Raw genomic sequence first — 25147 nt, forward strand, 5'->3', positions numbered from 1 at the left:
TCCCAGCACCTGGAAGGAAGCTCCCTGCCTCCATCCCAGGCTCCTAGGGCAGTGAAGCTCAGCTGGTCCCAGCACCCAGAAGGAAGCTCCCCGCCTCCATCCCAGGCTCCTAGGGCAGAGAAGGTAAGCCAGTCCCAGCACCCGGAAGGAAGCTCCCCCGCCGCCATCCCAAGCTCCTAGGGCAGAGAAGCTGAGCTGGTCCCAGCACCCAGAAGGAAGCTCCCCTGCTGCCATCCCAAGCTCCTAGGGCAGAGAAGGTGAGCCGTATGGGTGCCAGAAGCACCCCCCCCCCCCCGTGGAAATGGAAGACACGTAAACAAGCCTCAAAAACAGACTTCTGGATCACCTACAGCAACCCCAAAGGGAAACAAGATGGCACAATCTAACAATCTAATACTCAAAAACCTGGACTCTCTGAACTGGCAACAAAAGAGGACCTGGGAAAAATGAAATCAGAAATAATTACTCAGATAACAGCAAAGATTTTGCTCATGGTGCAAGACATGATTAATAAATCTAGAGAGGACACAGATAAAAAAAATAGAGGATCTGAGGAACATGATGGAATCCCAACATAGGAAACAAATAGAATCCATAAAACAGATACAAACAGATTTCCAAGAGATTAAAAATTCCATCGAAAGTCTGCACAGCAGAATGAACCAATGTGAGGATAGAATTTCACATATAGAAGATAAGATTGCAATTAGTGAGGAGGAAAAGAAAAATTGCTTTAGAACTGTAAGGGAACACGAGGAATCAATCCAGCAGCTGCTAGACGATGCAAAGAAGAGTAACATAAGACTGACTGGAGTCAATGAAGAAAGAGGAGAGAGTGCAGATGACATAAAAAAACTCTTCACAGAAGTGATGGCAGAAAACTTCCCAAGGAGGGGAACAGAACTTGACATACAGATAAGTGAGGCATATTAGGACTCCAGCTAGCCTTAATCAAAAAAAATCTACACATAGGCCTATAATAGTTAGGATTCCAGAAATCCAACAGAAGAATAAAATTCTACAAGGAGTGAGAGAAAAGAAACAAATCACATACAAAGGAAAGCCCATCAGAATCACAGCAGACTTCTCAAAGCAACCCTCAAGGCAAGAAGAACTTGGAGTGATGTATTTCAAGCCCTAAAGGAAAACAGCCTCCAACCCAGATTGCTGTACCCTGCAAAACTATCTTTCAAAATCGATGGAGAAATTAGATACTTTCATGATAAAGAGCACCTCAGGAACTTCATGAATACCAAACCGGCACTCCAAAAAATTTTAGACAATACCCTAGGAAAAGACAATGAGGATCACAACCCCAGGAAACCCAGCAGAATGAATCCATTGAGCATGACAAATTAAACGCAAAGCGGAAGAATCCAACAAAAAGCAAAAGTGATGACAAGGCTTTTAAAACTTTTGACTTCATCTCCCTAATGAGTGTATAATTCAGTCGTATTATTGTACTGATTAGTATTTTTCTGATTCTACAGTTGCACACCATTCCTTGTACTATACTGGCTATTTATCATCTTCTTGTGTCTACATTTTAATTGGGTTGTCTATTAATGAGCTCTAAGAATTCTTTATATATTCTGGTCATAGGTTATATGCATTGTAAATATGGTCTGTTTAAGGACTACTTTTCATTTTAATGATGTCATTTAAAGTTCTAAAATTTGGTGGAATCTCATTTATCAATTTTTTTCTTTTATACATCATGTTTATTGTATCCTAGGTAGTTCTTGCCTACCCTGAATTCATAAATATTTTCCCTTATAATTTCTTCTTAAAGTTTTATACTTTTAGGCTTTCATATTTAGGTTCATAGATCCCTTCAAATTATTTTCATGTATGGAAAAAAAGGGTTGAGGTTAAGTTTTTATGTACAGATACCAGGAGTTCTAGTGCCGTTTGCTGAAGACACTCTCCCTTCCTCGGCTCTTGAATCAAGTTTATATTCTATAAAATGCTAATGTTAAATAATCTTTCAAAACTCAATGGACCATATATGTGTGGTTCTATTTCTAGATTCTCTGTTTTATTCAAATGATCTATATGTCTTTCTTTACACCAACGCTGCCTTGATTACTGTAGCTTTAGAAGAAGTCTTAAAATTGGGTGCTAAACATCTTCCAACACTGTTTTTGTTTTTGGCTTTTCTGAGTCCTTTGTACTCCTACATAACTTTTAAATTTCAATATCCAATTCTTCATTTATAGCAAGTATACACAGACCTGAGTTTTTATATATACCTTGTGTTTTCTAATCCTGCTAAATTCAAGTACAAGTTCTAGGGGCTCCTAGAGATTTCTTAGTATTTTCTCTGTAGATGATCATTTCATCTACATATAAAGATTTTACTTCTGCCGAGCCAATCCCATCCTAGTTGTGTCATTTTATTGCCAGACTATTTTGGTTTAGACCTATGTTTCAAAGTCTAATGGACAGATGAAGAGTAGGCATATATGCCCTTGTTCCCCACTTTAGGGAGAAAGCATTGTATCGTCTCCATTCATAGAAGGAGTTTTTGTTGGAAGTATGGAGTACATATCTTTGATCTGTTGAGAAAGTTCTGCTCTACTCCTAATCTCCTGATAGCTTTTACCATGAACAGCTGTAGAATTTAGTCCAATACTCTTTCTCCAACTACTGACAGGATCATATGGCTTTCTCCTTTCCTCTGTTAAAATGATGACTTTTGGGGGTGGATCTTCCAGTGCTGAACCAACACTGCCATCCCTATAACAAAACCACTTTCTACATCCTGCCAGATCTGACTTCTAAGAGTTTGTTTTGTTCAACAAATTTCTATCTGTGTTCATACTTTTTTCTTCTATTATCTTTATCCAATTTTAGGATTAGCACAATGTTGATTTCCTAAAATGAGGGGAGAAGTGTTCCTTTTTTCTGCTTTAATTGTTTGATATAATATATCAGTTAAAATGTATATGAGCCTGCTGTTGTCATATAAGTAGGTTTTCAAGCTAGGAATATACTTTCTTTAATAGGTACTATTCAAATTTTATATTTCCTCCAGAGTTAGTTTCATTAATTTGTCTTCTAAGTTACTTCTTAGAAGTTTTCAAATTTATTTCAAAACAGATTTTTGTATTATGCTTTCTATATCCTTTTAAATTCTGTAAAATCTGTGGTAATGTCTCCTAGATCTCAATATTGTAATTTAGTAAATGTATAACTGATATTGTGTAACAGGAAGAAAAGGTCTAAAAGAGCAGGGGAATTGGGAGGGGTAGGGGAAGGAAAAAAAGGGAAAGGAAAAAATATGAGAAGAGGAAAAAAATGGAAGCAAGGTCTTTGCAAATAGCGAAGGGTGAAGGGGATGAAGGGAGGGCAAGGGAAGGGGAAAAAAAATAAGAACCAAGATACTCATGTAATGGTACAAGATCCCAATGATGAATGTAACTGTATTTTATACCTAAAATGTACCAATAAAGTTAATGGGGGAAAAAAAAAGAAAAGAAAATGTACAAGGCATAATTTCTAGAACCATTTGTTTTAGATAATCACACATTTTTTAAATGAAGAAAGCATTATATGTTCAAAGTAGATATTAAATGAAAGAGCCAGAAACGATGGTTGTTAAGGTTAGGACCATGTTCGTTTTGGAAGTTTGTGGTCCACAAACATTGAAAATGATACCTACCTAAGAAAACAACGTGATGATTCAGATTTTTTGATGTCCTTTCAAAGAGCAGTCCATAGCCAGAACTCTGTCAGCGGGACCATCTGTTTGCATAAAGCACCTGTAGTTCATTAAGAGCTTATTCTGTTGATTGAAATATCCCCCTTACACACAGTAGTCACACACCAATGAATAAGTCCACAAAAAAGAGTTACAAATTATCTTTGCTTTTTATTCTTCTATTTTTTCTGATTTGCTGTAAGAATTTAACCTCTAATATTCTCAAGGGTACCAGCCCTCCTCAGCTTCATAGATGCATGTTGCTTTCTAGCACATGGCCTTGTACTGGCTTAAAGAAACGTGCTGCCAATGCCAGAAATGGATCCTGTGATCCTTGTTTCTAAGGGGGTAAACATTGCTAGGCAGGCAGTTGTTCCTCTATTCATTTTATAAGAAAGATTTTCCTGCCCTCTTATGTTAACTTCTCTTGAAGGACCATTAAGTATGTTCAGTGTGTAATCCGCAAAAAAAGAAGGGACTTCAGGAAGGCAAAAATCATTGAAAGAATAAGCCTTCTAAGAACACAAGGCCTTGTTACTCTCTAAAAACAAAGCTACCCTAATGACAATGCAGAAAGGATTACCATCCTAGGAGTTTCTCAGCCAAAACCAGCTTTGAAAACCGAGTAGCTTAAGAGCCTCACTGTGCACTTGTCTGTGAGCCATCTTCCAGAACCAGCCAGGCTCAGGTAATGGCTTTCTATTGTGTGTAAGAGAAAAGGCAGAAGTACACAGCCTCATCCAAGTTTCTGCTCCGTAAACTGAAAATAGAAATTTTCCTTGTGAGCACAGTTTAACTGTGAGAACGTCTCAATATACAATGAGTTGGAAAATAATTTTTAAGGTGTAAGATCACAATAATGTTTGGCTTGCATCCTCCTAAGTGGTATTTTAGGGCATCATTTAATATATTTTTAGACCTTGGTGACTTCTTCAACAAAGTTCTTTAACAAAGGTTTTTGTGTGCCAATTGTCATTTTGTTGAGTGTAGAAAAAGCCATCCTATCTCATAATACTTACTTTTTAGTGCATTCCTGAATTTGGAGAATTAGTAAAAGGAAATAGTGAGATGTCCTGGTTCTGGAACCAAACTGTAGGCCTCAAATAGCCTTCAAAACATGACAGTTCTTGGGGATTAGTCCTTCCAAGACACAAGAAGTAAAATGAACCTTTTATTTTTTTGAGGTCTAGAACTCAGATCTTGCTAGGTTTTGGACATTTTCCAGCAGAATATTTTGTAATAAGGAATGAAGAATTAATAATTTTCTGGTGCTATTTCCTCAGCACCAATGTGTGTGTATATATGTGTGTTTATACACACACAAGTGTAATGTATGCACAGGCCAAACTGAGAAAGGAGGAGGTGTGAGGTTGCTCATCTGAACATTTTATAGTCTGGAGCAATTGATTTGTTTGAGGTTAATTCCCTCTTCCCTTTCTCCGTAGGAATGCAAAATCCATCCATTTACTTGCTCTTCATGTCCTTTCCCCCAGCCCCAGCACCAGTGGAGGGGTAATTGCAGCAAATGGAGGGGCTTCATTTCCTGCTCAGGCCTCTTGCTGCCTCCTCCCTGTCACAGGCGTGTGTCAGGGTGATTGCATACCTGGGCTGGCTCTCACCCTTCCATTACTTACAGCCATCACTAGAATTGTCCCCTTCTGGGATGCCCCTTACCTTTCTCTAATCACTTGTGTGACTCAAATAGAATTATTCAGTAGCTCTTCTAAAGAAGTACCTTACACACTTGATTAAAAGCCCAAAGAGGCTTCAGTGAATTTTTTTCTCCTGCTTGAGCAGCATCTGCCAATTTCCCTGATTTTCCTGCTAATTATCTTCGTATTAGTTCACATTCATTTAACATGTTATGGCTCAAATAAGACTGAATGCTAGCTGAGGAAATAGTGGATTGAGGTTTACAGAACTTGTTTGAATAGAGTACTCTCCATTTACATTGTCATTTGGAAATAGACTTTCATGTTTTGAACAAGAGAAATCCTAGGCCAGGGATTTAGCTCAGTGGTTTCACTGCCTGCTGCACAAGCGCAAGGACCCGAGTTCGATCCCTGGTACCAAAACCCCCCCAAAAAACAAGAGAAATCTTAAGCCCAAACTGCTTAGTCTCTTGTTGCCTCTGCCATGGCTTGGTACCTACAACATGGCAATTCACATTCTTTCTGCCACCGCAGCTTCTCCCTCTGTAGAATTACATGAGATGGGTTAAGAATTTGGCCTTCATGGTGAGGCAGCAAGTTCATATCCTGGTCTGTAATTTAGTAACTGAATGTCTTTGGGCAAGTTTATTTAACTTTCCGAAATCCTAGTTTCCTCACCTTTAAAATGAGAATAATACCTATGTGAGAAGATTGACCATTGATCATGATGACACAGATAAAGGGTACCTGGAACATAGTTCCAAGCACTCAATAAATGATAATGGTTGTTATTATGATTATTATTGATCAAATTAAAATTGTTTTATGCACTTTACAAAGTATTAGTAGACTCAAATTTTGGATATCTTGTTTGTATAAATAGAGAAAGTAACTGAGTGTCCAAATCTCCACTACTCAGTGTTTAATGATTAACCAAAATCAACATTCCTAGCACCAGTCGGCTTGCTTTGGGCATTCTCGTTAAGATTTGTTAATTGTGCTTATCTCAGGGGTTGCATAGAGATTAATATACACATAAACTCACATACACACAGTCAGCCTATGTGTATACAAAACATGTATTACATTTTAGAATATGGTATAATAAATTATAGGTAGAGGAAAATGGTTTCCTTATTTTGAGAGAAATTTATCCAAAACACAAAATCTAAATGTTGTAATTTTGCAAAGATCTACCATTGTAGAGTAAATGGCTTTGCCAGTGATTTAGATTGGCGTCTTGTTTTTGTTATAATATTATTATTGAACCTTTAAAAATGTTGAATTCCCTGTTATTCTCTTATAGAGAAATGTGTCAGAGGTTGAAGGCAGAATGAGTTTTTATCTAACAAAATATAAAATCTGATTTGTAGGAATATAACTCAATAACTCATGAGATAAAGTTAAATCCCTCAGACTCATTGATTTCATAAAATTTTAAATCTGACTCTAACTTCTAAACTAAGTTTTTTCTTTATAAAAAAGAACATAAAAAGTACATAAAATATGAAAGAAGTCCTATGTGTGAATATATACATACAGATAGATTTTGTTCAAGTTTCTACAGATGAGGTTGGTTGTACCTGGTAATTGGATACAATTAAATTATAGATAAAGTTTCAGTAATATACCAAAAATATAAAGTACAAGAATAAAAATTCCATTTTCTTTTTGTTCCAGGTTCTCTGGGAGATGCTAACAAGGGAGGTCCCCTTTAAAGGTTTGGAAGGATTACAAGTAGCTTGGCTTGTAGTGGAAAAAAACGAGGTAAGACTACGTTTCTCCATTCAGGTACATAGATCAGAAAACAGTATTGGGGTTTTGCAAAAGACTTTTTCATCTTCTTCAAATTGAAAGTAAGTTCACGCTTATGGAAAGATTAGCAGTAGGAGCTAACACAAAGGGTCAAAGTGATGTTATTCCTCATGAATGGACCCTTTACATCTAATTGTTGCAGCTTCACGTCGTGATGCTGTAGATCAAAAATTGTACAAGTACTGTACTAGTTTCTCAGTCTCAATTGTAAAACCTAGGGGTTTGTTCTTAGTGATGAAAGAAGCCATTGCGTCCAAGGTAGGGGAACAGTTTAACTCCATCTCCTGCGTTTAGGACATCTTTTTTACTGGCCGGGAGTTGATATATCTGTAAGAGACCTTCAGCTACTTCAACTTACCTCTCCCAGCAGGAGTCACTATAGTACAAGAAACTGTCGCTTAGATGAGAATTTCAAAAATAAAAGAAGAAAAAATAGTTTCAAAAAAGGGAAAAATTACAGTTTTGCCACCTACGTTGAACACTACATTGAAGATGAGCTCCTCACTGGAATTGGCGAGGCAGTGGCATAACTGTTCGCTTCTTCATGCAGAGCCTTTCCATTTCAAAAGAACTTCAGTGGCGTAAACACCGTTTGTGCTGTGTCCCCAGCCTCGCTTTTCTTCTTCCCATAAATTGAGGCTTTCAGTTAGTTGGACCTATGAGCCTACATCAGAGAACATGGCACATTCATATCAAAGAGAGCAACTACATTTTGAAAGGTTTAAAATTGTGCCTGAAACGCACAGCCATGGAAATTCTCAGCATAAGGATGAAGCATCCAGTATCAAGGTATTATGAGGACTCAGATCACGTAATAGGAGCATGCAGTGGTCTTTTTGCAAAGCAAAACAACTTCATTTCACAAAACTTCTTCATTTCCCAATCTTATCTGAGCCCTCCACAGAGGGTAAGAGTGTAACCTTAAGGTAAAATAATTTTCCAAAAGGCCAATATATTCCCTTTCTAATTCTGTAAAAGAATTAGATTGATCTGCTCCCTTTGTAAGTTGCAGGAACAAGTTAAAAAGCTGCTCTTGGGCCCGGGGATTTAGCTCAGTGGTTCCACCGCCTGCCTCGAAAGCGCAAGGACCCAAGTTCCATCCCCAGTACCTAAAAAAAAGCTGCTCTTGAGTTGGAGAAACCAAGTTCCCATCTTTTAGATCACATAATCCAGAGTTAACCTTATTAATTTGTCCTTCTGATTCATTGACGAGGGATGAAATATTGATGATAGCTGAACTTAGTGAGAGAGAGCTGCCAATTTAAGAAATGAGAAGGAATTAAATGCAAGAATGTGCCTTACTCATTGTTTTCACAGGAGCTGCTTGATTTTAATTAAATGTGATAGTAATTCTGGGTATGCTGTTAAAAGAGACCTCAACACAGGGTTACATAGTTTTAGCGTATGAGGACCCCCCCTTGTTTCTGTTCTATTTCTTTTGGCAGTGAGATGATTAGATGTTTGGTTCAGGGCTTCCAGATGAAAAGTGAAGAGAATTATGACCTTCAGTTGACTCTGGAGCAGAGCAACCCCCTCTCAATTCCCCTTCCACATTGTGCAAAGATAAACCAATAGAAAGGGTTTTTAAAGCTAACTGGACCCTCCAAATGTGTATAAGACGGAATGACTAATACTATTAAATAATATACCATTCTAAAGGATGGCAGAACAGGCAAACCTAAAGCATTTTTAAAGCCTTAGATATTTAAAGCTGAAGAGAAAGATGAACCTAGATGCTGCCTAAGGGTTAGGAATCCCCAGAAATGACCTTCAGCACCTCTTTTACGTTGTGCACAAGGAGGCAGCCTCCTTCTGTCCCCCGCAGGTCCCCAGAGTGTACTGTTTACCCATGGTGTGTTCTGATGATCAACTCCTAACTCACCAAGACTCCTCAGAGACCTCCCATAGTATAATTATCAAATATGGTAGTTGGAAGAATCCACATGGTAACAACTTCTCTCAATGTTTTTCTAATGAACTTAAGTAAAACCGGGTATTATAAGAACATATGCTAATTGTCATTCTGCACGGTACTTACGTGCTCACAATATGGAAGTTAAGTGCAAATGCAATTTTGAGTGTTGTCATTCAAGATAAGATCGTGTCTTCATTTCACCTCATAAATGGAGGCACTCATTTCCAGAACACATTGTCTTTCTATACAGCAGTAATTCCCAATGATTGATTTCATTGAATAACAAAATTGAGACCTGAAGAAATGAAGTTTACCAAACGCCTTCAACTTTTAATTATTTTATTTTATTTACTTATTTTAACTGTTGAATACCTTAAGCTATTGGGTTGAAAAAAAAGTAGCTATATTTTTAACAGGCTTCATTTAAATAAAGAATTATGTGTTTAAACTGTCAGGGAGAAATTTTAAATGTGATCCAGTCACCCAGTTATTAGGGGTGCTCTTTCTTTGTAATTTTTTATTTTGAAATAATTATAGACTCACAGGAATTTATAAAAATATTGCAAGGAATCCTGTGTACCCTTTCCCCAGCTTCCCCATTGGTGGTACCTTGTGGAGCTGTAGTACAGTATCAAAACTAGGAAATTAAGATCAACACATTACTCTTCACCAATCCAGATCTTACTCAGTTTCACCATTCATACCTGTGATTTTCATCTATCTGACAATTAATACTTTGTAAAACTGTATCTGAAAGTTTTTGTTTCTAGTCCCTTATTAATGAAGTAAGGCCTATAAATAAGTATCTTTTCTAATATTAAAATTAGATTCATAAAGCTCTGCTAAACTTTACCAAGTAAACAATGAACCTTTATAGAAACCATGAAATTAAGTCTATATTACTAAGAAAATTTTTAAATAAAACAGTATGCTTATTTGCTTTGTAATTCCCATGAAACTTGATCAGCATTTCAGATGTTCTGGTAGCATAATTTCTACTTTTATAAATATTTAGATTCTTATATAAAATCTGTTTTGAACAAAACAGAAAAGTAAAACTAACATAGAAACCTTCATAAAAATAGATCTACTCCTTTTGACTATACTTCAGAAAGATAAAAATTTGACTTAAAAATAATTTTTACATCTTATATAGGAAATAGTATAAAAATATGGTCTTTTAAATGTTATGCCTAATTTAGTGACTGGGAAACATTTTAATCTTAAACGTGAATTTTTATTTTTAAATATTTAAATTTTATATATTGCAAGCCTGGTGCTATGTTATTTTAGAATGTTTTAATGCATTAAGAGTGTGCACAGTTATGTAATCAGGATTTAAATTCTTTGGATTCTATTTTAAAGTACTTTTTAATGCACCAAAATAATCCCTTACTCAAAGTGAGTCTAGATTTAACTGATCAATATCAGATTATTTAAAATGATTGTGTTTCTTTGTGTAATGCTTCAGGTGTTGTGCCTAAAATGTTTTTCAGGAAGAAAAGATGACAGAAGTGCTCGTCTGTATTCAGCCAGTTCCCATTTCAGTTCACAGAAGAATGTTGAAAAAAGACTGTATTGAAAAGTGTTACCCTTCCCAAAAACGCATTATCTTTAGTTACACATGAAGAAAATTTAGTTGCATAAATGCAATTGTAGTGTGTTTTTATTAGTTGCCACCTCCCAGATATCTTGTAAGGAGAAAAAAGCAAACACTTGGTTTTCCTTCTTATGAGGGTCAACTTTACAGTAAAATAATAGTACAGTTTAATACATGTTATTCTAATTTGTGAGATCACTAGACTAGAAGTTTAAAAGTGCTTTGGTTAGTCTTTAACCTGGAGAGGATTGTTTTGTCAACTTTGTTTTGATTTTAAGATTATCCATAATTCCAAAAACAGATCATTGGTTTTCTTTCTAGCTTTACATATAGCTTCTCCCAAATTCAGCTAAGTTCAGTATAAAGTTTTCTGCTTGCAAGACTTCTGGGGAATATGTCTTATTCATACTTTGTAGTACAACAGTTCTCAACTCCTGTGTTAACATCCTTCAGTCCCCTGATGGGAAATTCAGAGAAGCACAACTTACCTGCATACAATGTATGTTACATCAATACAATGCTGTATTATAAAAAATAAATAAATGAAACATGTAGATTGCATTTTACAGATGCTCAGGCATGCCCACATTGGAAGAGATACTGAGGCATTCTTAGGTCCTTGTACCTATGGGTAAATAGAGTTCAGCAGCTGCAAGTTCATAGAGTTGCGTCATATTAATGCCTGCAGTATTGAGAGCAAACTGTTGCTGTTGGTAGTCTCAAAAATCTAGGTAAAGTTATAAGTAATGTAAAAGTCAATCTGCCTTTGATGTATTTTATTTGATAGTTGAGTTCTTGAAAAGTTTCATATGTTTTAAAACTGTTCAAAAAATATTTGGTGTTTATTTGTAAATCAGAGTTACAGTCTAGGGCCAGAAAATTATAAACCTCATTACTTGCTTGTCTCGCTTATGTGAATATACATAAGACATTTGATATTTGGTAAATTATAAGTGAATTCTTGATTATGTAGGACTTTATTGTGTATTAAAGGATGACTAGCATTCATTTATTTTTACTGTGCTGGAGATTGAACCCAGGACCTCACACATTCTAGGCAGGTGCTCTACCACTTATCTATAGCTGAGCCCCTTGAATCTTTAAAACCAAAAAAAAGACCTCCTCGGGATTGGGGCGTGACATGTTCTGAGAACCGCTACTGTAGAATGTTAGAACAGGATTGTTCCTTATATGATGATTTGTGTTATATCCAGTCCCTACACTATATGGATTTAACCAAATCAAAGCCATAGTGAGTCATGCATTCAGAATGTCCTATCAATGACAAAATGCAGAATTCCTTTAAATTATTTCTAATCATCTGGGCTGAAGATGTTTTCTGAATAATGTACCTGTTGCCAAAAGCTAAACTGATTTCCTAATTACATGGCCTGTTTGGATATATTGTCTATGGTAATAAATTTGTGGTTTTAGATTTAGCATTTAGGTTCCAACTTGCCCTGTCCTACTGCTGCTTCTTTTAGACTAACCTGCTGTTTTGTTTGTTACATTAGTCATGCTTGAACCTGACTTCTCCATTCACTAAGGAAAAATTGGAGTCTTTAGAGATTAGATATTACAAATCTCAACATCAATTCTCCTCTGTCGTATATTGATCCATGGAAATTTTAAATTTCATATTTTGTTTCTGATCCTAAACTAACTCTTTTAGGGCCTTTCAAATAGTATTTGTTCACCTTAATGAATAAGTCCTTGTTTTGTTTGCCTTCTCCTGGTATAGAGACTAACCATTCCAAGCAGTTGCCCCAGAAGTTTTGCTGAACTGTTACATCAGTGTTGGGAAGCGGATGCCAAGGTATGTTTTTGTTGTTCAGAATCCTGAAATTTCACTTGTTTTTGTTGTTTTGAGTTTTAAAACTTGGAGTAGTAGAATCCCTCATACTGCAAAGCTGAGTTGCTATTCCTGTGAGCCCCAGGTTGACTGTGAAGGCCCTCTGTTGTCGTCTCCTTATCTCCATCTCCAGAGTCTCATTACTGACTTTTTTATAGCATCCTTGACTCAGTAAAAATAATTTTATTCTTTTGTTTTTAATCTTTAATAATAACCACTGCACTTCTATGTTATAAAAATGGCTAACACACAGTACTTATTATATACCAGGCACTGTTCCAAGCACTTTATTTATATGAACTCATTTATTCCTTAGAATGTCTCTGAAATGGAGCTGCTATTATCCTCATCCTGCATTTGATGAATCAAGGCACACAGAGGTTAAGTAAAGAGCCAAGGCCACACAGCTAATACACGGTGGGACTGGATATGAACCCAGGCAGCCTGGCCTGAGTCCCTGCCTTACCCCTATTCTCTATCGCCTTTCTACCCAAGTAGCAGGCACAAGTAGCACTTCTAGAGATTCTTAGTATATCCTCCTGTCCGATTTCAGGGATGTTTTGAAGTTATCACAGTAGAGTTGGAGAAATTCCAAACCTTAGGCTTTCGTGTGGTTATATCTGAGCACGATGGTTCCATTTCCTTTCCCTGCAAAGACCACTTTAAAAGACTTTTGCACACATACGGAAATATTTATAGGTAAAATGATGGGCCAGTCTTGGATCTGCATCAAAATAAGGTGAAAGAAAATGTATAACGGTGTAAAGTAAGTCAGATTGGCCATGATAATTTATGAAGCTTTTAAAAACAATTTTAATAGAGGTTCATTATATTCTTCCCTATTTTTATGTATGTTTAGAATTTTCCATAATAAAAAATTAAAGAATAAAAAAGATTCTCAACAAAGTAAACTTTAGAATAAGAGAGCAGTTACACCAGGAAAGTAACAAAAACCTTTATGGTCCAAATCTGTTCAGTTTTTCATGGTAATAGAGGCATTACAATTGACCTTTCAAATACAGGCCTAAAAAGAAAGACTAAAACTGGAATTCTTTCTTAACTTTAGCCCAATTCTAATGTGACCTTCAAGAAAATGAATGATGACAGCAGAGTCCACTCTTCTACCACATTTTGCATTGGTGGGGAAGCTCAGAGACAATTCGTGAATATGGGCACTGTGTTAGTGAAACACAAAATCCGTATCTATTCGTGCACAGTGTTTCCCGGCACATTGTTCTGCACTGAGGGCAAAGTGCAGCAGAGCAGCCAGCAAGGCAGTGAGGGGCCCCGTGCTGTGATGTCCTTTCACGCCCCATGCTGCAGTCACTGTTGCCTGGAGCCTGAGTGCTGTTCCACCCGCCCTGCACATTCTGCCTTAGTCCTGCTGTTCAGCTGCCCTCAGTCTTTGTTTTCACTCTTATTCTTAAATCTTTCCCACCTCTTTTTCAAATCAAGTCCTACATTTATTTGATATCAATTTTAGGGAATTTAGCATGTTTTTAGACTATATTAGTATTTTTATTTAGGTTTGTTATTTTTATTAGTGTTCTTTGTATGGTTTTTTTGTTTTGTTTTCTTTTGTTTTTGGTGCCAGGGATCGAACTTGGGTCCTTGTGCTTGGGAGGCAGGCAGTGGAACCACTGAGCTAAATCCCCGGCCCATTGCATGGGTTTTGAATGGTCTCCCTTACCTCTGTGTGGGCCTTATTATTATTATTATCATCATCATCATCATCATCATCATCATCATTTTTTTTTCTTGATACCGGAAATTGAACTCAGGACCTTGCGCTTGAGAGGCAGGCACGGTGCCACTGAGCTAAATTCCCGGCCCTAGCCTTATTATTTTTAGTATGTGATTTGCAGAATGTGGGGTTTTTACACATTAAGAAAAATGTCTGTACTTTGATTCTAATCCAGTTGAAACTAAGCAGATATGTGCAAGCTTGCTTTAACATATTTTGTACTGTTTAAAAGGTATCATACTACCCTCTCCCTACTTCTACAGAGTATATGTCCCTTGTAACATGTACAGTGATTTGGGTAGTATTTTTTCTGTCATACCTAAATAGAAATTTTGTTTGAAATTATTTGCCTTGAATTACATTCATTCAGCTATATCTCTATAACTGCAATTATATTTCTGTCTGCAAAGCAAGTTTTTAATTTTTTAATTGGACACTTGGTACCACATTCATTACAATTCTAAGAATATGCATTATGGTATATTGATTAAGTGATACAATAAACACCTCACACACCAAGGACATTTGGACCAGTGATGAAGTCACGAGGTTGTCAGGCCCCCAACATGTGGACAGCTGACCTTTCTTTAAGACTGAAAAAATCTTATGTTCCTGCCATGTAAAATATAAGGATACTTTAACATTGAATTTTGTTTCCGAAAGCCATAAAATTTTACACTGATAAAACTACTCCATGCCCCTGTATTTGATTTGATTGAACAGCGGGGTGCAGCCTGCATTTCCATCTCCTTGCCCATCTCCAGACATGCCTTGCACTCTGTCCTTCCCTGACCACTGTTATTACTGTTACTGCTCCTGTGTCCTGTGCTTCTCCCTGAATACTTCATCTTTGGACCTTCCCTGTTACTCTGCCAGACCCAACCTGGGCTTAGGATTCCTTTCCAAACCACAGTCCGGCCTATTGCCCTGTTTTGTGCTGCCATGTTGCTTTTTTTGTTTTGTTTTGTTTTGTTTTGTTTTGTTGTTTGTTTGTTTTAATATCCTTTTCTTTCTAAATGGATTGCAAGCTCTACAAGGCCATAGATCTAGTTCTTAAATGTGTTTCCCTATAAGACTTTTTATCAGTTTACTAAGTAGATGCCCAATTTGTTGTTGCCCAAAGAAGCCAAACCGTAATAAATTTTCTGAGGTACATTTCAGTTTTTTGGCTAGAAATATAGCAATTCAACCAGTAGTTGAACCCAGTCCTGTGCAAAGTTGGAGAGCAACAGTTGCTTAAAGTATTTTACTTCTTTTTCAACCCTTAGACTTTTGAGGATTAACATAATAGGTTAAAATATCTGGTCCATCTCTAGGTCTGGTGTTCTTTTGCAATGAGAAGGGGGAGATGTGTATAAGAGAGAGCTGGTATTAGGTAAGTGTCAGGTCACTCTAGTGGCCTATACTGGTAATCAAAATATTTTATTGAAGAAACAAAGGAAGAAAGGAAAGGAGTATTGCTTTAAGCCTTAATGTGAAATTTCTGAATAAGAATACAGTAGCCAAAGCTAAGAGGAAGTAACATCTTACTTACCCTTCTGGTAAAAGATGGGAAAAGTTTAAGAGAAGACCCCTTGTTTCTGTTAAGTTGCTTCCTGTGTGATGCCAGGCAGTTTATACTTTTCTGAGACTAGTTCTCCTTATTTATAAAATGGAAATAACAAATAGAGAAATAAAAGAGATGCTTAATAAATGATCTAGTTGTATTTTTTAAATAAGCAAATTTACATAATACCTAAAAGGAATCTAAGCCCCCAGAAGAATGTCCATTAGATCCTACATCAAATGTATTCTATAACCAGGATGCTCAAAAATCATCACAAAATTCCATTTGTTATTACATTTATATGTTTGTTTGTTTTTCTGGTACTAGAAGTCAAACTCAGGACCTTGTACTTGAGAGGCAGGTGCCACTGCGAGCTAAATCCCCAGCCCTTGTTTGTTTTTGAGATCAGGTCTTGCTTGTCTTGCTATGTTCCCCAAGCTGATGGTGAACTCCTGGGGTCAAGGCTCAAGTGATCCTCCTGCCTCAGCCTCCCAAATAACTGAGACCAGTACACGCAGCTGTTTACTGTTTTTTAAATGTTCACTTTCATCATTTTTATCTGAGTGTAGATTCTAACTGTACAATTAAGATTTTTCTAGGGTTGCTTGTCATCCAATTACAAAAGAGTTTTACCTTGTTTCAAGAATAATTAAATGCAGGCAAAAATATTGTTCTTTAAAAATTCATTAGCTCTTCCTGCTGCCTTGCAAAATGAAAATCTTTTATTTATTATGTAATTAGTTCCTTGCAAACAATTAAAACATTCTTTCTTTTAAAACCTGACATTGTGGAGAAATTAAGGTGCAAACAAAGTTAAAGAAGACAGAATATTTTTAAAGATTGCCTACAGAAGCCATCTTCCTCTTTATTAGATGGCTTAATGTGCATCATAACATTTAGCTACATATGCCTTCTTAAAAAGGACACACACACAAGCACACACATTCTAAAGAACAACAACAATGGCAGAGCTCAATAAATATTCTAGTTGTATATTTCTGAGAAATGGAAAATTTGCTTTTCTTAGTAATGTAGGAAACACGCAAGTCCTGAGAGCAAGCCACCACCTCAGCATTGTTCCTTCTTGTTTTTATGCTCCTAAATTAAAATGCATGTTTTAATTGCCGTGACTGTAATTTGTTCAGAGATGGTATAATTATGAGGCATCCTAAAGAGAGAAGGTGCATCATCCTTTTATTATCTTTCTCCATTTTTGTTTTAACCTTTTGTTTCAACCTTGGCTAGAATCTGACGACAAAGACTAGTGTACTTACTGCTTGCTGAAATATGCTTAACTGCTGCTTTTTCAATTTCTGTGAACAATGTCTTACAGTATCCCAGCACTAAAGCTAGTTCTACTGTGGGATAAATAGTAAGAACAATGAAGTTATGATAGCTTTAAAAATTGTTTTCTTCACTGCCCAACTGATTTTAAAATTTTTATTGCTTCCAATAGATTGATAGATATATTTTCTCCCATAATTTTATATAAAAATTTTCAAACTTACATAAAAATTGAAAGAATTTTACAGGGAATACTAACATGTCCACCGTGCAGACTTTACCAGTAACTTTTTTTTTTTTTTTGGTACTGGGAGTTGAACTTGGATCCTTGTGCTTGAGAGGCAGGTGGCGGAACCACTGAGCTAAATCCCTGGCCCTACCGCTAGCTTTTTAATACCTTCATTACATAGATTTTTTTTTCCCAGTACCAGGAATTGAACTCATCACCTTGTGGTTGCCAGGCAGATATGGTGCCACTGAGCTAAATCCCCAGCCCTCCATCATATAGATTTTTAAGTGAGTTTTTCCTTTTATGAGTCCTTAATCACACCTCACAGAGAGAATAAATGCACTCCTTACCTAGAGAAAAATATTAGTTATCTCAGGTTTAGGCCGTGTGATAGAAAAACAACATCTGATTCTATTTTTAGGAGTAAAAATTAACTGGAAATATATCCCTTCTTCCCTAAACCAGAGTAATTTTACAGTTGTGAAATAACCACATCAGAACATTGTATCATGTTTTATTTGGTCCTGATTGGATGAGCTTGTTAGTTGGCTGTGGATGTCTACATTTTTCTCTTCTTTCTTAAGGCTCCACAAGTGATTACGTTTCTTTTCTTCTTCAGAAACGACCATCATTCAAGCAAATCATTTCAATTCTGGACTCCATGTCAAATGATGCAAGCCTCCCTGACCAGTGTAACTCATTCCTGCACAACAAGGCAGAGTGGAGGTGGGTAGCCCTGGCCCGGCTTCAAAGTCCGTGACCGGCCTCAAAGGAAGAGAACTCGAGGACTTGATGACAGTCCTGATTCCTAAGCCCAGCACACACATACAAAAAAATTTAAGATTTTAGAGATCTTATAAGTCTTCCTTTTCATAGGTAAGCAAGAAAGAGTGTTTCTCTAAGCTTGTTACCTTAGTATGTGTCTGAGTTTTTGGAAAGAAAGTTGAAAGCATATCTTCTGAGACGAAAGATTACCAGACATTTCTTTGGGCCATGTCCAGTAAGAGATAAAAATATTCTTTAGCCTTGATATTTGCAGAACACTGAATCCACTAGTGCAAAAGGCTAGGGAGACCATTAAAAAACTTTCAAGATAAAACTTTGGATGTTATAAATCCTATTAAAATTTGTTAAGTGTAATACAAACTGAGTAATGAGAGAATTCTATGAGTGGAAAAAGTAAGCCTAAGATGAAACACTTAAGCCAGGTCACATGATGCAGGAATATAAATAGCATGTTTGGGAACTGACACTATCCCTCCCCTGACTCAGCTGAGATTTTAAGTAATTTCATCTCTGCTCCTGATAGCCATGGCTGTAACATGACACCTTACGCCATCTGCTGATCCCAGATGAACACTGCACACACTTTGAAAGTCACTGGACATTTCTTTGGGCTGTTTGATTGGTATTTTACAATAGCCTTATTTATTCCTATTCCTTTGGAATAAGAACCAGTGAGTTTAATAAGTTTTTATTTAGGGTTACAAAATGAATTCATTGAGCTCAAGTCTAGGTCTGGTCTCTGAGCTGAAATAATTAACAAAGCAGGGAAGCAATATTGTTTCCTGCAGTAAGAGGATAGTGCACATCTAATGATATCATTCCCCTTTAAAATCTATACATGGGTTCTCATGGTTCTTAAGACAAAGACCAAAATACTTAAGAAGACTCAGAAAACCTCTGGACTCCAGCCTCACCGGCCTCATGTTAAGAGCACCATTCTACTGCCTAGTATCTGGCCTTTGGTCCCTCTGCTGAGGCATATTCTCCCTTGCTTGGTCTCCTCTGTGTAGAACCATCCTGCTGGCTCAGCATCGCAGCGGCCTGACCCCACCCCAGCTCCTCCCAGCCATTCAGGTGGCTGCTGCCCTAATACATCCACAAGGGGGTTCCTCTGACCTCAAGCCAGGTCAGTCCCACCTGTGTCCTCTGCACTTTAGTGTTTATATCTCACTGGCCAAAATGTGGGAGGGGCAGACCATCTCTTCTGTCATTACTGTCCCCACTGCAGCTACAACACGCTTTGCACACACAGCTGCTCCCTAAATATATAGGGAAGGAATGAAGAAAATACCACAGTCAGACCAGGGATTTAGTTCAGTGGCACTGTGCCTGCCTTCCAAGCGCAAGGTCCTGAGTTCAGTTCCCAGCACCAAAAAAGAAAATACCACAGTGGTCATAATGTAAGAGGCATAATGCTCTTATGTGAGAGAATAAACACGTGTAAGTTCATGAAAGTGCTTCCTCTGCTTTCATTCATAGATTTCTTTTGCTAGTGTAAGAGTGGCTGGTGCTGCCCAGGTATCAAACCATAGCCACAAGTCCAGCTATCTCAGAGTACACGGCGCCCTCCAGCAGGAGTATGCAATGTTAAACTACTAAATATAAGTACACAAATAACTTAATTGCTGTTTTGACAAGCATTATGACAGAGAAGTACTGGTTATCTGAGAGTATTAACCATGAAATCTGATCCAGTTTGAGGATAGAATGAAAGGATTCCCCAAGGAAATGCTGTTTGATCTGCTATCCAAAGGATTAGTGGATTTAACACTAGTATTGATACCCTTGAGATAGCAAGACTTTTAAAGTATGTCAACAAAATCAGAAAACAAAGAGAAGTTGGTAAATTTTATGTATAAAACTTTAAAACCTTCATATGGATGAAAGCAATACCCATGATGAATAAATTTCCAAGAGAAATGACATGCTGTTACAACTTTTTTTTCCATCTCTCAAATGTTTTTGTCTCAGGACTCCATTACATTCTTTGAATTATTGAAGAATCCAAAGAACTTTTGTTTAAAGAGTTATATCTGTCAATAGTTACCACCTTCAATAATAGAACTGAAGCCAGGCACAATGGTGCATGACTAATCCCAGCTACTCAGGAGGCTGAAGCAGGATGGAAAGTTCAAGACCAGCCTGGGCAACTTAGACTCTGTCTCAAAGAATGGCTACACTTGCCTAGCATGCTTGAGACCCTGCGTTCAGTCTCCAGTGCTGGGGGAAAGAAATGAGAAAAAAGTTTAAATATGAATTTATTGATTCATTTAAAAATCAACAGTAAATCTTGTTTCTGCATCCAGCCTGTGGCTATCACATGTCATGAAGCCTTGGAGAGAATGGGAATATAAAAGGAAATTCTGTCTCATCGCTATTCTAAAAACCAATTTGACCTCAAGAATCCGCTGAAAACATTTCATGAGTCTCCAGTCCACACTGGAAACCACTCTGTTTTGTTTTGTTTTTTGGTACCGGGGATCGGACTCAGGTCCTTCCACTTGTGAGGCAGGCGGTGGAACCATTGAGCTAAATCCCCAGCCCCTTGAAAAACCACTCTGATAGAGTAACTATCTTTAAAATAACATTTTAATTAAAATGTCATACTAAGGTCATGAAAAGGCATTTCATAAAAAGAGATGTGGAATGTTTAATAAATATTTTAAAAATTCAGCCTCACTTAGCAATCAGGCAAATACATGGGATCATAATTTGTTTTATCACATGGGAAAATTTTACATTATGAAAAATATCGAGGGATATAGGCTTTCCAGTGCATTGCTAGTAGGAAAATACAGCTTTCTGGAAGTTAGATGGCCTTAAAGTGTTCATTTTTTTTGTCCCAGAAATCCTACTACTACCATTTTTTTCCTAAGCAAATAAGTGGGAAGGCTGAACAAGCAATGTGTGGGCATTCGTTCAGCCAAGCTTCATTTGAATCGCACAACTAGAAAGGTATGAAGTACAAGAGGAATGGTTTCTAAAAATGCCAATATCTCTATACACAAAATAGTTTAGAAAAATTCATGATTACACAGATCTGCTAAATGATTTTTAAATAGAGGCTTTACAGTCTAGTTTGTTTAGAATGATCCCATTTCTGTCAAATGCACATTTGTATGTATATGTCTGTGAGTATAGGGGGAAATATAAAGAAGTTAATTTTATCACTGAGTAATGGGATTATTGAAGAGTGCTATTTGTATACATTAAATCTGGATTAGTTAAATGACAAATTTAATTGTTAAAATACTTCCGGGTGAAAGCCAGGTGTGGTGGTGCACACCTGTAATCCCAGCTACTCAGGAGGCTGAGGCAGGAGGACCACAAGCCCAGCCTGTGGAATACAACCAGACCCCGGCTCAAACCAAACCAAACCAAAGTACTTCAAGGAGAAAATGAGGGGAATAAAATTGGCAATAGAGTATGAGGTGATAAAGAGGCAAATCCTCCCATAATATTTTAGGGAAGGGCATACCTCTGTCTAAGGACCCCCTCTGTGGCTCTTTCAGGAGCTGTTAACCCTGCTGGAGAGCTGCAGGAAGAATGCACGCCCTTACCCGAGCCAGAGAACCACAGCTTGGAAGCAGCAGAGCTGCTGTAAACAAACCCAGCAATTGGTTAAAAACATAGGGAGTAATACCAATTATGGTAAAAAAAAAATTAATAAATACAGTTATTATGTATTAGGCTCCTACCAGATGCTTGTACTTCTTTAGATCATCTTTTTAAATCTCCATGGCAACCCTAATTGTCTCAGAGATGTAAAAACTGAGGCCTAGGTGCTTGGTCGCTTGCCTGAGATCATTCTGTACTGGAAGGAGCCTTTAACGGGACCCAGTGACCAGGCACAGAGACAAATGCCTCATGCAGTACTGTTGCCAGACCATGGCCACTGGTCATGTCATCCCCATGTAAATGTGCAGCATTCACCTAACCAGACTCTTTTTTTAGCTATGAGACATATTGCAGGGCATGATCATTTCAGGTTATTCTTAAGGCAACAAGACTGTCTTACCTGATACGTCAAGTGCTAAAAAGAATAATGTGTGTTTATCAGATCATCTGGATATTTCAAAGGATGACACATTCAAACTACTCCCTGCTTTCTCTCAACTTTTTTCTGGTGTCTAAAACCATGTGACCAGGATCCAAAGAATATTTTTGCAAACAAGAGTCACAGTGAAGTCTGATTCCAAACCTGCTGTGGTGCTTTTGTCAGATGACTGTTGTCTGATAGAGATTCCTCTACATGTAGACCAGATGGAAATTCTATTTTTAGAAAATTAAATGATTCTGAAAATTCTTTTAAAACTAGATTATTAAAAACCACACAAACTATGTCCTTCCCTTTGACCTACTAAGTGATAGGAAAGAAATCTAGTATCTGACATTTTTATTCATCCAAACCTCAGCTTGATTCTCTTCCTATTGACTTAGAAGCATCAGGGACAGAAACATGTCCTCCTGCTGGGGCTGTTGTCAGTTGTCACTGGCTGGTGTGACCATCTGCAAATGTGTGGCAATGTCCTCTGAGCGAGCTGCGTGGGCTTGTGATGGTGCGTTCAGATCTGTCTCTTGGCAGAATACTTTGTTGGTTGTATTTTTTCCTTGGTGACCAAAGTACTCTCACCATGATACGCCTTCTTGAAAACAAAAAACAGAGATCAAAAAAAAATGTAATCTCTGCAATTTGGATATTAGCACAAATTATTTAATATAGACACAAACTTTAATGTACTTATATGTCATGTAATATAGGTACACAATACTATATTGCTGCTTTTGAAAATTGAATTTTTATTTCAAAGTAAATTTCTGTCTAATGAACGAAGATAATTACAGTTTATTGTAATTGCACAGGGAAAGTTGATACTAGTTGAAATCAATCTCATCTGGATTTAAAAGTTAACCAAAATTTTCATCAACTAAGACATTTAAACAATTTTTAGAACAGAAAGGTTACATAAATGCATCACTGAATGCATTTGATGTAAAGCAATGCTCCAGCAAAAGCAAAGGGAATGGCAAGGAGGGCAGCCTCTTTGTGTGTCTTTGGGTTTGGGTTTCATCCCTAATGACGCAGAGCTCAGGTCCTGGGGTGCAGGTTTGGGGAGCTGGGGTGGGGGAGACAGCCTGAGGAAGAGTATCTTCTCGGTCAATGTTTGTTCCTGTGCCACACCTTTCAGCTTCCTTATAACTATTGATATGTTCCAGAAGGGCTCAGAACCACAGAGGGCTCCCAGAGCTGGAACTTGAGATGAGTCCTTGGGCTCAGTTACAAGTGAAACAGAATGTGTTGGCCATTTACCCTGATCGGAAAGGACATCAGTGAGATCAGTCTCACTGGCAGTAGCTTTGGGACGGGCTTGTCCAAGTGCCACCCAGACCCGTGGTCCAGGCCACTGCGTCTCATCTCACCAGGCATGTCCAGCTGCACGGCCTGCTTGCCACCCTCTGGCCCTCACTGGCTGAAAACAGGATGCCCTTCTTTTGTTAGAACAGTTTACCTGAAGGTTTGCCATATTGATCCCTCCTAATCTCCCACTTGTTTTAGGAGGATACAATATTTTGGTCAGAAATTAAATGATAATTATCAGAAATAATTTGTCAAAAATAAATTTAGACTTTATGATATAGTCATAATTCTGAAAGACTGCTGCTTTAATGCCTTGTTCTGTAGGGACTTGATTCTCTGCTTTTATGCTTGTTCACATGGCACCTGTGAAAGGGGCAGTGCTGGTATTTGTGGGTGGCACACCAGTGTGTTTTATGCTTTCTTGCTGCCTCCCTTGCTCTAAGGAACTCTTCAGACAAGCAGGAGAGTGAAGCCTTGGGCCCAAATCCATTCCCATACCAGTAGACGGTCCCTGAATTGGGCTTTGCCAGTTAATACTTAGAACTTTCTTTCTTTTTTTTTTGTTTTTTTCTTTTTGGTACCGGGGATTGAACTTGGGACCTGGTGCTTGTGAGGCAGGCGCCAGAACCACTGAGCAAAATCCCCGGCCCCACTTAGAACCTTCTTGTTTTCATTCATTTAGTTCTCATCTGTGAGAGCATCAGAATAAGCCATCCACTTATTCTGATTTTCCTTGGAAATAAAAAGGCAGATTTTGATTACATATAATCATTAACTTAAATCTGGGAGCTTCTCTCTTCCACATTCAAAGTCCCAGCCATGGTGATACAGCCTGTAATGCAGGTTTGGAAGCCAAATCAGTTCACCAATGCCTGTCTCTTCCTTATCTTTCTCTGTGGGCCTTTCTGGTTTTTTCTTCCCTCCCCCTCACTCCCTACTCCCTAAGCTTCCTCTCATCACTATGGCTTACTTACATGCCCTTTAAAAACTCAAGGTAAGAAATTCCAGTCCTTACAGCATAAATTTAGACATTAACATCATAGCAGCCCTGAAGAAGAAAAAGTTTGTGCTCAGCCACCTTCCCACTGCCAGTTTCTGTGAAGGACAGGTTTCTGCCACTGGGCATATTGTTCCAAGTGTGAAGCTGATTACCCAGAAAGATGAAGGAGGGAACTTCCTTTAAAAATTATTAAAGCTCCTGAGAGTTCCTCTGGCCCACCGTATCCTACACTTGCCTGATTGTAAAAGCTACCTGGATCAATTATTGAGTGATGGAAATTCCGGTCCCGACCTAGCCTCCTAATCATGACTCCAAAGAAAGGTCTCAGGAGTTGCGTCTTGTTCTCAACAAGCTGCCCAGGTAATTCTTAGGATCAGTCCAGTTGTGGAACCCTGACAACACAGCCACCATCCCTATAACCAAAGGAACTGAGGGTAATCAATTGATTTCTTGGGTGGTTCGCCCACTAGGTAGGCTAAAGTGCCATCTCAATCACTTACTGATAATGTTTCCATCACCTAACCTGAATGTCATTTTCCTATCCATAATTCAAAATTATCTGAGTTTTTTTGGGGGGGGGGCTCTGTGGGAATAAGATGAGAGACTATATAACAGTGTTTTGTAAACTGTGGAGAGCTCAGTGGATGTAAGCATGTGCCAAA

General features: G+C 37.7%; 1 protein-coding gene across 4 annotated transcripts in view; it reads left to right on the plus strand.

Moving 5' to 3' along the window:
• Map3k20 (mitogen-activated protein kinase kinase kinase 20) overlaps positions 1 to 25147 on the plus strand; it is a 172510-nt gene that overhangs the window by 99347 nt on the left and 48016 nt on the right. For all 4 annotated transcript variants that reach the window (XM_021238651.2, XM_004857688.3, XM_004857686.4 and 1 more), the window contains exons 8-10: positions 7036 to 7122; positions 12427 to 12501; positions 17960 to 18066. In XM_021238651.2, coding sequence (XP_021094310.1) covers positions 7036 to 7122; positions 12427 to 12501; positions 17960 to 18066 — 269 coding nt within the window. The remainder of the gene's footprint in view (positions 1 to 7035; positions 7123 to 12426; positions 12502 to 17959; positions 18067 to 25147) is intronic.

Source organism: Heterocephalus glaber, unplaced genomic scaffold (genome assembly GCF_053883595.1).
Source record: "Heterocephalus glaber isolate CG9 unplaced genomic scaffold, H.glaber_assembly_v1.0 deba00000347, whole genome shotgun sequence".
Lineage (NCBI taxonomy): Eukaryota > Metazoa > Chordata > Mammalia > Rodentia > Bathyergidae > Heterocephalus > Heterocephalus glaber.